The 15,758-nt window shown below is 58.9% G+C and overlaps 1 protein-coding gene across 1 annotated transcript in view; it reads right to left on the reverse strand.

The window, feature by feature from the left end:
- Nucleotides 1-1,436: 1,436 nt before the first annotated feature.
- ZFAT (zinc finger and AT-hook domain containing) overlaps nucleotides 1,437-15,758 on the reverse strand; it is a 56,889-nt gene continuing 42,567 nt past the window's right edge. The window contains exons 11-16 of the mRNA XM_006100273.3: nucleotides 14,014-14,102; nucleotides 10,595-10,733; nucleotides 7,439-7,557; nucleotides 6,299-6,425; nucleotides 5,291-5,421; nucleotides 1,437-2,332 (exon numbers count right to left, since the gene is read on the reverse strand). Coding sequence (XP_006100335.1) covers nucleotides 2,093-2,332; nucleotides 5,291-5,421; nucleotides 6,299-6,425; nucleotides 7,439-7,557; nucleotides 10,595-10,733; nucleotides 14,014-14,102 — 845 coding nt within the window. The 3' untranslated portion in view covers nucleotides 1,437-2,092. The remainder of the gene's footprint in view (nucleotides 2,333-5,290; nucleotides 5,422-6,298; nucleotides 6,426-7,438; nucleotides 7,558-10,594; nucleotides 10,734-14,013; nucleotides 14,103-15,758) is intronic.

Below are 15,758 nucleotides of genomic sequence, written 5' to 3' on the forward strand. Positions count from 1 at the left end.
ACACCTTCACCGCCTTCCCATCACCTGTTCCCTCCTCCGCCCGCTCGCTGTGGTGGAGTTTTTGAGGCCCAGACCTGTGTCCTTGGTAAGTTGTGTTCCTAGTTTGCAGCCCAGTGCCTGCTTGGCTGCTGGAGGTGTCAGTCAGTCTTTGCTGCATCGCTGAGTGAATGAACGAACACACAGTAGGCGCTGAGACAGGACCAGGAGAGGGAGGACAGCTGAGCACAATGCAGCTGCACAGATAGGCAGCACTGGGTGCGAACCTCGCTCTGCTCACAGGCGAGCGAGTGATACATCCCTGTCTGGGCTGCCATTTGTCATGGGACTCTCCTAGAACTCACCATGGACAACGGGAGGGGAAATATTGTGTTCCTACTATGTGCGCAGCCCACCTGATGCATGGACAAGATCACTGTTCTGGAATATTGCTCTGCCCTTCACACCCTGGTCTACCAGATGGCCAACTCCCCATGGCTTACTGAGTAAATCCATACCCATCATCTCTCATCTTGTTCTAGGTTCTGGCTTCTGGTTGATCTTTGTGCCTTTCCCCTTAGGGCTGTCCACCAGCCAACAGAACGCTTATGGCTCACCGTGCCCATACTATGCCGCCCCCAGGGGTCAGCTCCACTCTTACTTACTTAGGAATTCCCTTCCCCTCCCCTCACCCCAATCCTCGAAAGTGCAAAGCCTATCTCGTCTACTAACCCTGATCACAGGCCACCTCCTCCAGGAAGCTCTCCACTCATCCCACTTGGGAAGAGTCCCTCCTTCCCCTGAAGGCCTGACGCACTTCCGTCCCTGGCTTAGGGCAAGCTGTCACTTTCCTCCCTGTATTAGAGCAGCCTCAGGCTCTGCTGGGGTTGGGCGAGAGGATGGCACCAGTGAAGGCCAAGTGTGTGGGGCTGTGGACTCCGCCCTCTTCAACCACACCAGCCACCACTGCGTCTGTCTGCCCACCTGCTGATGCACCTGCACGAGGTTGCCTTTCAAGAAAGGGTCCTTAGAGGGAGCGAATCTTGACCTTGGTGAGTGGGACGGTGGGTGATGTCAGGCGACCCAGGGCTGGGCAGGGTGCAATAGGCCTCACCTAGATGTCAGCAGTGCTGTGCACAGAGCAGGGGCTCCAAAAGGTGTAGGCCTTACCCTCGAGCACCTGGACTGGAACCTGAGTCACACGACAGTGTCAGGAAGGCCTGATCGTGGGCACAAAGCGAACGGACAGGTGCTGCCACGTCTGGGCCGGCGGCAAATCGATCGCTGGCACAGACTACAGGTAAGGTCACCGACCCCAACACTGGGCCCCGAAGCAAATCTAAAGGCTTCAGAGGAGAAAGCCCATCAGGGCTGCATTCTAGGGGCCCTGGGCTGCAGATGGAGGGGGTCGAGGGGGGGATCTTGATTCAGGAGGGGGACGCAAACCATCCAACACATACTCAGGCAGAGACTGATTTTATTCCATCCACCTGCCTCCTTAGGAGGTGAAGAGTAAAAAGTGCATTTTTTTAAAAAAGCGAAAGAATGCCAAGCCTGTAAGCTGAGGCCCCACCTGGGACGGCGGAGGAAGAGTCATGGATTGTGGTTACTCCCATGATAAGCGCCTTGATCCGGGGGGGTGGGGGGGCGGACTTTGATCCTGGGGGCTCTGTGATAAGTCTGCCCCTCCTCTTCCCCGCAGGCCCCCGGCTCTGTGGTGCCGCCTCTCGCCAGGCTGCACGCAGTCCCAAATGCAGATTCAGCACCTCAGTGGGGTCAGGAGTCGGGGCTGGGATTCGGGAAGATGCTGATGGGGCCTGGGGGGGTCTCTGAAAGGAAGGGGGCGATGCGGTGTGAGCCCTGTCTGAAGAATTGATGCAGAAGTCTTTTCAGGAGCAGATCATTCAGGGTAAGGGGGGGTTGTGCTGGGGGGTCCCCTATTGCTGCGGATGCCAATCACCTTGCCCACCCAAAGCAGGACAAGGAGCCCCCATGGCGGCCGGCGGATGGGAGGAGCACAGAGAAGAGCAGCAAGGACAGCCCCGGTCAGCAGCCTCCCTCCCGGTCCCCTGGCGCCCTGCAGGGCCTGGCAGCCCGGCCCTGGCGCTGGGCGTCCTCAGAGCTCCTGGGCCAGCTGCCCCCCCGCCGGCTCCTCCGCGGGCTGCATGGCCTCCTGCACGTAGACAATGAACTCCGAGGGCTCCCCACCCTGCGTGTACACGGTCACCGTCTCGATGCCCTCCACGTCGTCCGAGGACACGACCAGGTGGTGCTGCTCGGCCAGCTCCACGGACGCCTGCTGCAGCGTCTCCTGGATCATGACCGTGTGGTTGGAGCTGGGCTCCTCGTCGGTGACCTGTGGGAGGCAAGAGAGGGCACGTCACGCAGGGCCTGCCTCTGGGTCCGGCCATGACAACAGTCACCCACGGCTTACGGAGCACCTGGGACGCCCCAGAGCGCGTGCTCACCGCACGGAGGCCTCTCCACGGGCTGCACTCGCTCCCGGGTACAGGTGCGGCGTGAATAACGGTCCACTGGCTGCCAGAGGCCACGGTGCCCAGTGGGACACCGTCTGCTGGGGAAGACACAGCCGCAGAAAGAGCCCTGGGTGCAGGGCTGGGCCACTCCCACCAGGGGGCGCAGTGCAGGGTGGGTGGGGTCGGCCAAGGCAGAGAGGGCAGGTTCGAAGGTGGCAGTGACTCCAGGGGAGAGGGGAGAGGTGGGCTTGCTCCCACGAGCTCCTGTTCATGGCGCCTCCTTCCCAGCCAGCAGGGGGGCCTCCCCTCCCTGCCCACCTGGTGACACGCCATGACTTCACACTGGAGACCCCAACTGGCTGGGACTATACCATGACTATACCGTGCCCTGTGGGCAGGAGGGGCTGGCAGCTGGCAGGGGCCACGGTCCCTCAGAGAGGAGTTGGAAAGGCGCCGGGGGTGGGCTCCACACAGAGGGAGGACTGGGAGGAACGTCGAGTCGCTGACAGAATTCACCAGGAGCCAGAGAGCTGCTCCGAGTGGAATTATTAGTGCATCTCGTCTGATGTGTTTTTCTGGCGTGAATTGAGACCTTTTTCTTATTCCTTCTTTTACTGCTTGTTTCAATTTCATTTGAATGGGAAAATGTACTGTGAACTAAGACGTTAGAAGTAAATATTGATTCATTTCACTCTGGGGGGAGCACCTGACAGGGTGGGGGGCGGGGGAGGGAACACACAGCGAATGCTTTTCTCCTCTGAACGGCCCGTCATTTCCACAAGGGGTGGGGGGGCGAGATACAGGGGGACACTGGTGATTTAGATGGGCCCTGACCCCACAGGTGCCAAACACGCCTCCTGCTGTTCAGTGAACAGATGAGACAGGTGGGCCGGGAGCAGGCATGGGCCCATAGCCCGAGGCCGCCGGCCGCCACTCAATGGCCAACCCCCTGGACAGAGTTCCCTGTTCACCTTTCCAGAAGATTCTGCCGCCTGGCACAATGTGCCACCCTGCTAGCTGCTCCCATGGCCTCTGGGACTCTATCCCCAGCCCTCCCACTGCCCGTCTGCCTGCCCACGAAGCCTGGGCACTCCTGGGTCTCCATCGCCGACTCCCTCCCTGTCCCCACGGAACCCCATGGAACCCCACCCGGCCCTTGCAGCTTCCACACAACATCTCATGGCGTGAGCATTTCTGTCCCGGCTTACAAGTGGGGACATGGAAGCTTCCAGGGGGCCAGGGACTCATCGAAGGGCAAACAGCTGGGAAGCAGCAAGAGCTGGACCTGAGCCTGGGTGACCCCGCGTCCTGAGACCTCGCGGAGGGTGCAGGGTGGCGGCAGCTGAAGGGAGCACAGGCCACAGTGAGAGGGCTGAATTCGTGCTCTGCCCTGTCCCCACCCTTTACGGCTGGCTGTCTGGCTGTCACCATTCACTGTTCAAGTCAATCACTCCAGGGCCTAACCCATTAGCACAGGCTGGAAACCGTTCTCCACGGCAGACATCACACGGCTTCACGGTGTCATTACCCCTGGGACGGGCGCTCCGTTCTCCCCAAATGCCGATCTAACACATCTTGCGGGTGAATTATGAGCAGCACAGAAAGCTTAACCCAGGGGACGTACAGATTATCCATAAACCGGCCGAGGCCTGCACTGCTGCCGCCTCCAGTCCATGGAGCCTGGACCACATCACTGTGCGGCCAGCGCTCTGCTGGCTCCTCTCTCGGGAGGGGCGGCTTCCCTCGGGGCCCCCAGGCCCCCAGCTCCAGGATGGCTGCAAAACACTCTCCCTTCCCTGAATTAACCATTTCACTTTTCCTTCTTGGCTTCCGTTATAAAATTCAGTGCTGAATGCACAGATGAGCTTGGGTAGCTCTGATAACACACACCTCTCCCGGGTTTCTGCTCCCACGTCACAGATCTGCCCGACAACCTTCATCAAACAGCCCCAGCGACTCCCTCCCCTTTCCCCGTTTCTCCAGGCTCCTGGTCACCACGTGACATCCTTTCTGTCTGATCTGTGTGCTGTCTTTTTCTCACTAGTCACCGCCTCGAGCGCAGGCCCTGGTCTCCTGGACCCCGGGGGCCCTGCTGCTGCAGTCGGCAACTACTGAATACCTCCGACCGAGTGCCTGAAAGAACGGATAACTAGGGAAGAGGCTGCGGCCGGCACATCCCTCCTCCAGGAGCCTGAACTGGATTCTAAGTCAGATGCCCTGTCCATCCTGGCTCTGAGGGGCTCACTATGTTCTTGGTTTTAAGTATTTGTGTAACCGAGACTCGGCCTTCTGTACAGCGAAGCAGGAGACAGTAGAGAGAGGAGTGCGGACAGACAAAAGGATGGTCTGCTGATCGGACGCTGTGCACTGTGACAGAGGCAGCCCCTGAGGCTGGAACAGGAGGAAGTGAGCCCATCGGTGTGACCTTCACTCAGAAACGGAGCACTTCTTCCTGCCGGCACAGGCACGCGGTGTGGGTCTGGTTGGGGGTGCTGGGATTTAGGAGGCCAGCCCACGCGGCCCCTCCTGGCTCTCTGGCTGCCCCCACGCGTGGGCTCACTGTGCCTCAGGCCCCGAGGGAGCTTCTCATGACCATGTGCCCAAATGTGTCCGCATCCTGCTCACTGCCACGCTGGGATTCTTCAGAGAAAGTGAATGACAAGTTCCGAGAATTTTCAGAATTTTCAAATCTATTACACCTTTCCCCCGAAACACACCTCCATCCACGGAGCGACTGGAAACACAATTCCAAGATAGAAACGGACACGCGTGAGACTAGACCCACACATGCCGGTTCTATTAGGGAAGTGAGTTGGAGGCGAGGCGAGGGCCCTTACCTGTTTCACCACGGTCACCGTCCCCGGAGCCATGGCAACCACGGAGGCCACGGCCGTGGCGTCGTGGGCCTCGCTGCCCAGCTCAATGATCTGCTGGAGGATGTTTACCGCTGTGGGGTCCAGCCGGTCACCTTATGGGGAAGAAACAGACGGGACCCCTTAGGCCGCTGGTCCCGAAGGTCCCGAATGCAAACAGCCAGAGCTCCAGCCCAGAGGCTCCGAACCCAAGTGTGGTGACACGAGACCACCTCTCAAGACGGAGGCCTGGGCAGCGCCAGCCACGGCGTCAAGGCAGAGGTAGGGGCCCCGGGTACACGGGCAGGCGGTCGGCAACAGGCTCCGGGCAAAACACCCGGGGATGTCTCACTGTCCAAGCGACGGGCACCTAGTCCCAAACCTATTAAGCTTGGGTTCTACTGGAATCATCTCAAAAAACTGGAATCCAGCCCGGCCGGTGGGCTCAGTGGTTGAGCGTCAACCTATGAACCAGGAGGTCACAGTTCGATTCCCTGTCGGGCACATGCCCGGGTGCAGGCTTGGTTCCCAGCAGGGGGCGTGCAGGAGGCAGCCGGTCAATGATTCTCTCTCATCCTTGATGTTTCTATCTCCCTCTCCCTCTCCCTCTGAAATCAATTAAAAAATATATTTTTAAAAAATTAAAAGATTAGAATCCATGTTATCGGGTGGCTCCTGAGATACCCGCCTGCCCTCACCATCGGCCTGACCCCCGTGGCTCTCCTGGACACGGAGCCCTGAGCCCGGCCGTCGTTCACTAGGAGGGAGACCAGGGCCTGCTCTATGTTGTCAGCACATCGTGACGCCTCCGCCCACGTCCGCATCCTCAGGGCGGGTGTCTGCCCCCCGGGGATCAGTCAGTGAGAGGCGGGGAGGTGGGTACTGTGTAAAGGGCAGGATGGGCACATGACCGCGGCAACAACGACGTTAGTGACCTCACCACCTTCACACGCACCCCCAGGACCCCCCCCCCACATGTAACACCCACGCTACCGCTCTCGGAGGTGTATCTCAGGTCCTGCAGCGCGGCCACCGCGGCCTGCGTGCCCTGGACGTCCTCTTCGGCCTCCGCGATGTGCAGGTACTGGGCGGCGGGCTCCTCGGGAGTCTCTGTGGCTGGCTGAGCAAACACATGACACCCGAGTGACCTTCTGGACGGCCCCTGCCCCCCGAGTCCCGGGAGGAGGCAAGAAGACAAAGCCAGGGCACTCCGCAACCTCTCACTGTTTCCCGAGGAGCCGGCTGCTCCAATAACCCCACTTCCCAGGGAGAAAACTTCCCTTTGCGGACACGGAGGTTCTAGCCCCGCTCCGGTGGGCAGCCCCCTGCTGACGCCCTTGCCCGGGAACAGCCGTGCAGATCAGACTGGAGGTGCCAGGGACTCCTGTGCACGCTCCCCTGATGGCTCCTGTCTCTGCCCACGGCGCCAGCACCGCCTCTCAGCGCCCCCACACCAGCGCCTACTGCCCCATGGCTGGCAGAGGAAGGGCACTGCGGTGGGGGTGGCGGAGGGCAGGAGAGGGGGTGGCGATCAGGTAATATGTACAAAGCCTGCAGCACAGGTCCCGGCGCCGGGTCAGAGCTCAGTACGTCTTAGCTGTTCGTGCCTTTTTATTTTTATACGACGGGCACGATAAACAAAACTGCACACAGAAGACGTATCTGTGCAAAGTGAGGGCTCATGAGCGAAGAAGGAGCGACTGTGACGGAGCGAGAATTTCACACGCACTAGACGGGAATGAAGACCTCGTCCTGGAGGGGATGCGGAGGCCCAGGGAACTCTGAGGGAAGCATCACGGTCAACAATAGCGAAGAACAAAAGGGAGGGCTTCGCACAAGATGGACAGGAGCCAGGCGTGCCCTGTGAGCACGGGTCAGCGACGGGCAGGCTGGGAAGAGCCCGGATCACTCTATTCCGGCCAAGTTCACTCAGGCGTTCCCGGCCCGGAGGAGGAGGAGGAGGAGGAGGAGGAGGAGGAGGAGGAGCAGCTCACAGGCACGGCCTCCCGGCTCACCCCATGGCCAGGAGACAGGATGTGCAGAGGTAGGTGCCCAGGCTTCCCAGCCAGGAACCCAGTGCCTGGCTCACATCCGTGGAAGAAGGTCGGGCCGGCCCCGCCTCGGCAGCCTCACCTCCCACTTGGGCTCCCCTTCCGTCTCCACCAGCTTCAGGCCGTGCTTGCTCTTCAGGTGCCTGTTGAACTCCCAGCGGGTGCCGTAGACAAAGCTGCACACGGGGCACTTCAGGCCACCTGCGTGGGGAGAGGCAGGCGGTCAGCGGGGGAGCCCCTCCTGCCCCCACGTAGGAGGAGGAGGGTGCTCATGTGGGATCCCAGCTCCCCGGGCGCCGAACGGGAGAGCCATGGGCATGCTTTTGGGGGCAGAGGCTTCTAAACGTGATGTGTTTTCTCCACTCACTGAGTGACACTTGCAGAGCGCACTGGTCTGTCCGCCCCCATAGCCACGGGTTCCACAGCCTCGATTCAACCAGCCACGGGTTGAAAATATATTTGTTTTTAAAGATACGTTGTTGTTGATGTGCTAGGCCAGTGGTCGGCAAACTCATTAGTCAACGGAGCCACATATCAACAGTACAACGATTGAAATTTCCTTTGAGAGCCAAATTTTTTAAACTGAAACTATCTAGGTAGGTACATTGTTATTAACTTAATTAGGGTGCTCCTAAGACTTAGGAAGAGCCACACTCAAGGGGCCAAAGAGCCGCATGTGGCTCGAGAGCCGCAGTTTGCCGACCACAGTGGCAGTCAGACCTATGAGGGTTGTGTCTGCACAGATTCTTTTTGTCGTCGCTATTCCCCAAACAACACCGCGTGTTCATTGCCTGAGACACTGGGAGTGACCGAGGTGACTTTACACCGAGGGCGGGGTCGGCAGAGCGAGAGCCACCGACGCCAACTCCTCCACCCCGAGCGCATCCCAGGAGAGGCGGCTCGGAGAGACACTATTTCCTGACGGTCCACGCTCTCCTCTTTTTAGGCGAAACCTAACGAGCTGCTTTTTCATGGCCAGAGGATAAGAAAGCTTTGTTATCGTCTATTAACCATCTATTAAAATCCTATTTTCCTATGATCGCTTTTTAAAACTCCCCGAGGTGTGAGACTCGTCACCTTTTCCTCTTCTTGATGAAACTGATGCTGGTTCTATAAAGACAAGAATGAGGCAACAAACAAAAGCAAACCACCCAAGGCTACACTTAGGCCTTCACGTGAAATGAAAGATTCCTGCTCTGGCTGGTCAGAAGCTCGGCCCTGGACTGAGGGGTCGCAGTTCCACTCCTGATCAAGGGCACGTGCCAGGGCTGCAAGTTCAATCCCTGGCCCTTGGTTGTACACATGTGGGAGGCAACCACTCAATGTGTTTCTCTCACATCTCTCTCCCCCCCCCACCCCTTCCACTCTCTTTAAAAACCAATGGGAAAAATATCCTCAGGTGAGGATTGACAGCAACAAAAAAGATTCCTTACAGAAAACTAATTAAGGGAGGAAAACATCCTTACATTATGTTTAAATTAAAATTAATATAATAACGTCCCCACATTAATTAAAACTTCCACCTTGGCCACAGCGATGTTAATTAAAGAACCAGTGGAAGTCTGTAATCTAGACCAAGGGTGTAACTCTGCCAGGAGCTGAGAGAAATTAATTCCTCCCTCACTTCACGACATTACAGGCCAGGCACAGTAAGGTGAGGGGGCAACTGGGCGACCCTCCCTGCAGGGCTGATGAGCAGCGCCCACCCTGAGAACGGCACACCCCACACCACCATCTCCCCATCAGGCCCGATGACCAGGCAGAAGGACAGAATTTCAGGAGCAATTTTCAAAATCGAGCGTGGCATCCTTCGCTCTTTGGGGAACGCAATATATTCTGGAGGAGTTTCAGGCATTGAAGTCCGCATGCTCCTTTGTGGTGGCTGATGTGATTGGAAATTCAATTTCATTTTCAATAATCTATCTCCCGGGACGGCCTGGACGCCGGGCTGGGGAGTGGAGGCCGGAATGCGCTGGCTCACTCCACCCAGAGCCACTGCCTGAACCTCCCGGGGTGAGGGGAGTTTTCTCTCAGGTGAAAACGCTGAGGCTCGAATCCCACAAACAGGCACTGCAGGCGGCAGAACGGCCCCACAGGCACGGGCATCCTTATCACTGCAGCGGGAATGCCACCCTCTGTGGCAAGGGCTTCAGAGAGGGGATGCAGTTAAGGATCTGGAGAGGGGTGAGGACTCCAATGTAACCCCCAGAGCCCCTCCAAGAAGGGAGGAGGAGGGGAGGCCCCAGCACTGGGACATGAGGCTGCTGGCCATCGCGGGCTCTGAAGGTGAAGGGAGGGGCTGACCCTAGAAGCTGGCAGAGGCCAGGAAATGGATTCCCACCAGAGCCGCTGCGTACAGACTCGCTGGCAAAGCTGACTTTCCCCAGGAGACCCGTCCTGGACTTCTGACCTCCAGGAAAGAGCGGCAGCTGGAATACCACAGGCTGCACCCACTTTCAGCTGAATTCATAGAGCGCAGACATAAGTACAACGGCATTTCTCCGTACGGCAACAGCGTGTGCGCTAAACCCTCCCAAGTGGGAATACGTGACTAATTATTGAAAAAAGCAGCCAAAGAAACTCCAAACTTCTCAATGATGGGAGAGGCTCCATCCACCCAATCCTCTTTAGTGTGAATGTTCTGGATGGTTTTTCCTTGTCAGGATAAGCCATCTGAGGACTCAGTAAATATTTTGGGGTAACCTAAAGAAGCCCCCCTGTAACATGCTTGCCACAGCAGTCTCTGTCATTGCAATACAAGAAAAGCCTGGAACCCCCACAACGTTGAGCCGCAGGAGCATGAGCGTGGATAAACAAGAGAGGCCCGGTGCCCAGGGCTGTGTCACGGAGAGCCTTAGAAATGACGACGAGGAAGACCAAAAGGCAGCGGCACGCCCGTGCCAGTCAGTGTAAAACAGCGAGAGGAAGCCGTGACCGCCCGTGTATGCAAAGTGCGTGCTTGGACCCAGCGCAGAAGGCAGTGCAGACGAATGAGCTGGGGGGCAGAGGGGATCTGTGGGTACATTATGACGGTTTCCTTTCCCATTTCCATTGAGGTTGCTCTAACACGGCCAAGAAGGAACCCTGGTGAATAGTAACAAGGAGAAGGAGGGTGACATGGCGACGATGAAGCATTAACAGCACGTTCAGGGGCCAGGATTAAGGGACCAGAGGTCGCGGCTCCGCAGAAACGCGGCCTGGCAGGGACTGCCCGGGCCCCGGGCCAGCACGCGCCTACCTTGCCGGACGAGCGCGTCGGCGGCCAGCTCCCCGGCGCCCACGTTGGCGTACTCCTCGTTGGGGTGCTTCCTGTTGTAGTGCCTCTTCAGGGAGCCCGAGATGTTGCAGGAGTAATGGCAGTGGGCGCAGCGGAAAGGCTGTGGCGACAAGGCGGACGGTTAGGGGAAGGTGAGCCCAGCCCAGATGGAGCCCGAGGGATGGGGAGCTCGACCACTGAGCCACCCCAGCCGGGCCCAGGCCAGGTCTTCACGGCCTTCAGCAAGCACAGAGCCGCCTCTGCTGTAAAATAAGGCCAGAGACTAATGAAACGACTGAGGGGAGTAAATGCTGTGAAACCATGGGGACCACAGGTTCGAAAGTGGCTGCACGGAGGCCATTCTCTCATCACCACAAACAGCAGTAAACTGATCGTGCTCATTGCTTCTCGCGCCGGAGCTTAGAGGACTCTTCCGCATCCTCCGATCATTGATTTTTTGTAATCACTTGTGCTGGCAAAAATGCAATATTTCTGAGACGATAGCGCGAGTTATTAGACAGACAGGATTTTAATTTAACATAAGTCGATCCAATTTCCTTTTTTTTTTTCCAGAAGTGCTTTAAAAAAATCTCACCCCCTAGGAAGCAGAAGGTGGCGTGAGGTTTTCAGCAGCGGCAGCTCAGTTCTGACAATGTAATAAACCGCCCGCCCTGCATGCCCTTCTTTCTCCTCGAACTACACGAGCTGCAGGGAGGAAGGGGAACTGTGACCTCAGACCCCTCACCTCCTACTCAGCTGAGAACCGAAAAGCAGACCGAACGCCAGCCCTCTCCTGCCCACGCTCCCTGCCCGGGGCTCAGTGACGCCCTGACCCGGGGACACGCTCCGGCTGCTGAGCTCGACCTCCGTGGGCATTTTGCTCAGGGGTTTCGCTTGAGTTTGATAACTAGACACGCGACTGCGGGCTCGTGTGCTCACAGCAGCGAGGGGAGTGGAGACGGGCCCACGGGCCCCTCTGCGCGGGCTGGGAGAGGCGCCTTCTGGAGGGAGACCAGCTCCGGCTAAGGGAGACCAGGACAGAACCCAGAACACCACCTGCTCCTGAGCACGGCGCTTCTCAGTCGTTGGTGAAAAGACTTAGCTGAGCACATTCTAATCTGACAACACAATGCATGGCTCACTGAGGACCGGCTGGTGTCACACACACATCGAACAGAAATGCCACGTCACAGTGTCTTCCCGACGACGGTCAGGCTGGTTTCCCTTCTGAGAGAACGAGCTCGCCTCACCCACGAGGTTCCGGCCCCAGGAGAGAGGCCAGGCCCGGCCCGGGCCCACGGGCAGAGGGAGGGCCAGAACATTTGTCTAACAGGCCAGGCCTGTTTCGGAGCGAAGTCCGCGGTAAGAAGCACGGTCAGCAGTACGTCTCCCTGAGCAGTTTCCGAAATGGACAGACTCAGAAAACTGATTTCAGACTGATTCTTTCGTGGTTTTTTTGCAGACTTGCACAGCCACACACCACATTTCTGACTTGCTTTCCAGAACTCACAACCTCCCGGTGCACTTGGAGCCTCACAGACCACAGACCAAGTGCACGCTGCCCAGCGCTGGGCCCTGGGACGCGTCTCAGCTCGAGGCAGAAAACGGCGGGAAGCAGGACGCCGAGGGAAAGACGGGTCCGGCCAGGCCCTCGTCCGGGGAGCGGGCTCTGAGAGCAGGGCAGGCCTGCAGCGCTGGGCGGCACTGGGCAGGAGACACTCTAGGGGCAAAGGCGAGTTCATGAAGCGCTCCCTGCGGGAAGGGGCCTGGGAGAGGCTCTGTGGTGAGCGACACATCCGTGTGGCCAGGCATGTCTCCCAGGGATGTACCAGACAGGTGAGGGGGGCTGGTCCCACCCTGGAGCACACAGGCATGTCACAGGCACCGCGTCTCACTAAGGCTCCTAAAGAGGACGGCACTGCCCAGACAGGACCACCTTCCAATGAGCAGAGAAAGGAAGACACAGGGTGGAGTGTGGACAGAGCTAGCATCTGCGATGCACTTGCCAGCCCTTTTGTAAGCACTGACTACGCGCCTTCTGTAGAGAGACAGGAGGCACTGCCGTGTCCCCGCATTGCAGGGAGGTTGGAGGCCACACAGGCAGCAGGGGGCAGGGCTGCAGGCAAGACAGAGCGACCACAGGGCCAGGATGTATGCAGTCAGAAAAGGAAGGGCTCACGCAAAGCTGCCCGCTGTTCCTTCTCCCAGTGACAAAGCCCGAGGGCCCGCATCGCCCGCCTCCCTGCCCTGCCCGTGAGCCAGGCTGCGTGGAGAAGACCGCCCAGAGGGCAGGCCGAGCTCCTGGTGACGGGATCCGCGTAGCCTCCTGGCGACAGTAGCAGCCTGCTGCCTCGGTGCGGGCGGGAGGGGGGCACGCGAGCATTTCCTGGGCACCCGCTCTGTGCAGGCGCGTGCTAGGCATGGTCAGCGATCCCACGGGCGGGGGGTGAGTTGGGGTGATTGTTTACAGCGGTGATGGGAACTGAGACAGGAGGCGGCTGAGGAGTGGGAGAGAGTGCTACCAGCTAGGGTGAGGGCGGGAACCCACTCATCCCGTGTTGTCAGTCCCGCCATCTGAGCCAGGACCTGGGCTAGAGGAACTAGAGGCCCCGCCCAGGAGGGGGAGGGGCCAGGGGGGCTCTGGGGTTCTCCATCAGGCCCCTGCCCAGGACGGGGAGGGGCCGGGGGGGCTCTGGGGTTCTCCGTCAGGCCCGTCTCACGCCCAGCGGGCAGAGTCCCAGCAAACACCTCAGACGTCACTTCCCACGCCCACGTCCATACACCAGCAGCAGCAGCAGCAGCAGCAGCAGCAGCAGCAGCCATGCTAAGGGTCAAGCTGCCACGCGCCGGGCCCAATTCTTTATGAGGCAAATTTGCTGGAGTGGAGTTGTTGTCAACAAGCGAACCAGAGGCAAGGGCCACGTGAATACTAGCATCTGCATTAAAGGAGAATCCACTAGAGGGACGGAAGGACAGGGCGGCCGCCCTCTCCCGGCCCCTGCGCGTACTGGGCACTGGGGTGGGCACTCCCGGGCACCATCCCCAGCTCTGCAGCAGGCGGATGGGCATCCTCACACCTGTGGGGTCAGGGGTTCACTAAGGAATCCAGGATCTGAGGGCGCATGTGCTTGTCCCCAACGCCCCATTCCTTCCTCCAAGTCCCTCGGGTCTGAGGGCAAAAGCACGCGTCCTCCCCATGTGCCCCCTCCTCCCCGTGTGCCCTTTCCTGCACACGCCTCCTGGCCTCCCTGTGCCAAGGACAGAGGATGCCACCCTCCTGAACGGAGTCCGAGGCCCAGCTCCTTCCTCCGTGAGCCCTGGGGCCCGGAGGCCAAGGGCGCATCTCCCTTCGGAAAGGCCGTGCGTTGCAGCCGGACCACCCGCGCTCCCGGGCACCTTACCTTGAAGGAGGCGTGCTGCTCCATGTGCCGCAGCAGCTGGGGCTTCTGGGCCGCCGTGTAGTCACACACCGTGCACTTGAACTGCTTCCCTGGGAAGAAGGAAGGGCAGGTGAGAGGCGCCAGGCTCCCCCTCCTGCGTGTGCAGGCAGCGCCAGGCCCGAGCCCCGGGCACTCGAGGACGCCCGTCAGCAGGAGTTCGGGGTCTCAGGGGAACCGGCAGGGAGGGGCGCAGACAGAAGGCGGCCGGGCCGCCACAGGGGAGGGTGCTGGACGCCGGATAATGCTTCTTTGCAAGTCCTACCAGAATCCCTCTTACCTCCGCATGAGAGGGCGGCTGGACTGGAGGGGGCTCCAAAGGCACTGGGCTGAGCTTCAAAGGGCTTTTAATTCATGACTAGAGACTCTTGCCTGAGCACGTACCATAAAGGCACCGTGTGCAGCATTCACCCCCCACCCACCTGCTACAGGTGAGCAGAACCACGTACAAACTCGAGCGCACACCCCGTCTACACTCTCTGAAGTCAGAGGGGGCGCGGCACAGCACGGCTTTTGGCGGTGAATTCTTGCACGCTGTCGGCGTCCGTACAAAGGGCTTCATCGGGCCCTTCACAGACTGATGTCTCTCTGTGCCTGTTGACAGGCAAACCCGTTTCAGGGAAGCCTCCCCCAGATGACCCAGCCCTCAGGAGGCCCGAGGATGAGTCCTCGGGAAACAGGAACGAACAGGGACAGGGCACGTTAAGGCGCCGATAACTGTGGAAAACTAGGCTCCCTCGCAGGTGGAGGACGGGGTGACTGCTGCATTCCTTTCCGCTGCGTTAAAAGGTGCCGCGAAGATCCACTGAACAGCGAGCTCCTCTCCCATATTTTAAAACATCGAATCCACAAGCATCGATTTCATGGAACTGGGAGACGAGACGGGGATCACTGCCAGGTTTCCAGGCTGCGGTGTCCCAGCCCCTCTGCGCAGCATACTTTACGTTGTTGCTGCTTCTTTCCACTCGTTTAATCAACACAAATCAATCCACAAAAGCCTCCTACACATAAGACACAGTTCTAGGCGCCGGGGATACAAAACAAATATAGTAAAAGTCCAAGACCCCTGCTCGCGGAGCTCCCCGTCCAGCGGGAGATGCAGAAAACCACAAGGAAGAGAAAGAGCAGGAGGCTGAGGGGGAACAGCAGGAGCGTGGAGGAGAGCAGGAGTGACTGGTGGAGGGCCCAGCGGCGGAGACAAAAGTGGTGAAGAAGGAAAGGGCAGCCCACGAGGGAAAGGTAAGCCAAGGAGGGACGCTAAGAAACACAGGGAGCCTAGCTGGTGTGGCTCAGTGGATAGAGCATCGGCCTGTGGGCTGAAAGGGCCCAGGTTCGATTCCAGCCAAGGGCACATGCCCGGGTTGCAGGCTCGATCCCCAATAGGGGGCGTGCAGGAGGCAGCCAATCAATGATTCTCTCTCATCACTGATGTTTCTATCTCTCTCCCTCTCCCTTCCTCTCTAGAATCAATAAACTATATTAAAAAAAGAAAGAAAGAAAGAAACAAACAAACAAACAAACAAACACAGGGAGCCTAGCTGGTTTGGGGGGCGGGGGTGTGATTCTGTAACACAGTCTCTAGGGAAGGTGTCCCGGGAAAGGGACCCTGGGGCAGAGGCCTGAAGGTGGGAACAAGGTCTCCAGTGACATCGGGGAGAAGGTGCCGGCTCCCGGGGGAAAGCGACCGGCTCCCAGCCCGGCCAGGGAGA

This window comes from Myotis lucifugus, unplaced genomic scaffold (assembly GCF_000147115.1).
Source record: "Myotis lucifugus unplaced genomic scaffold, Myoluc2.0 scaffold_307, whole genome shotgun sequence".
In the NCBI taxonomy this organism is placed as follows: Eukaryota; Metazoa; Chordata; class Mammalia; order Chiroptera; family Vespertilionidae; genus Myotis; species Myotis lucifugus.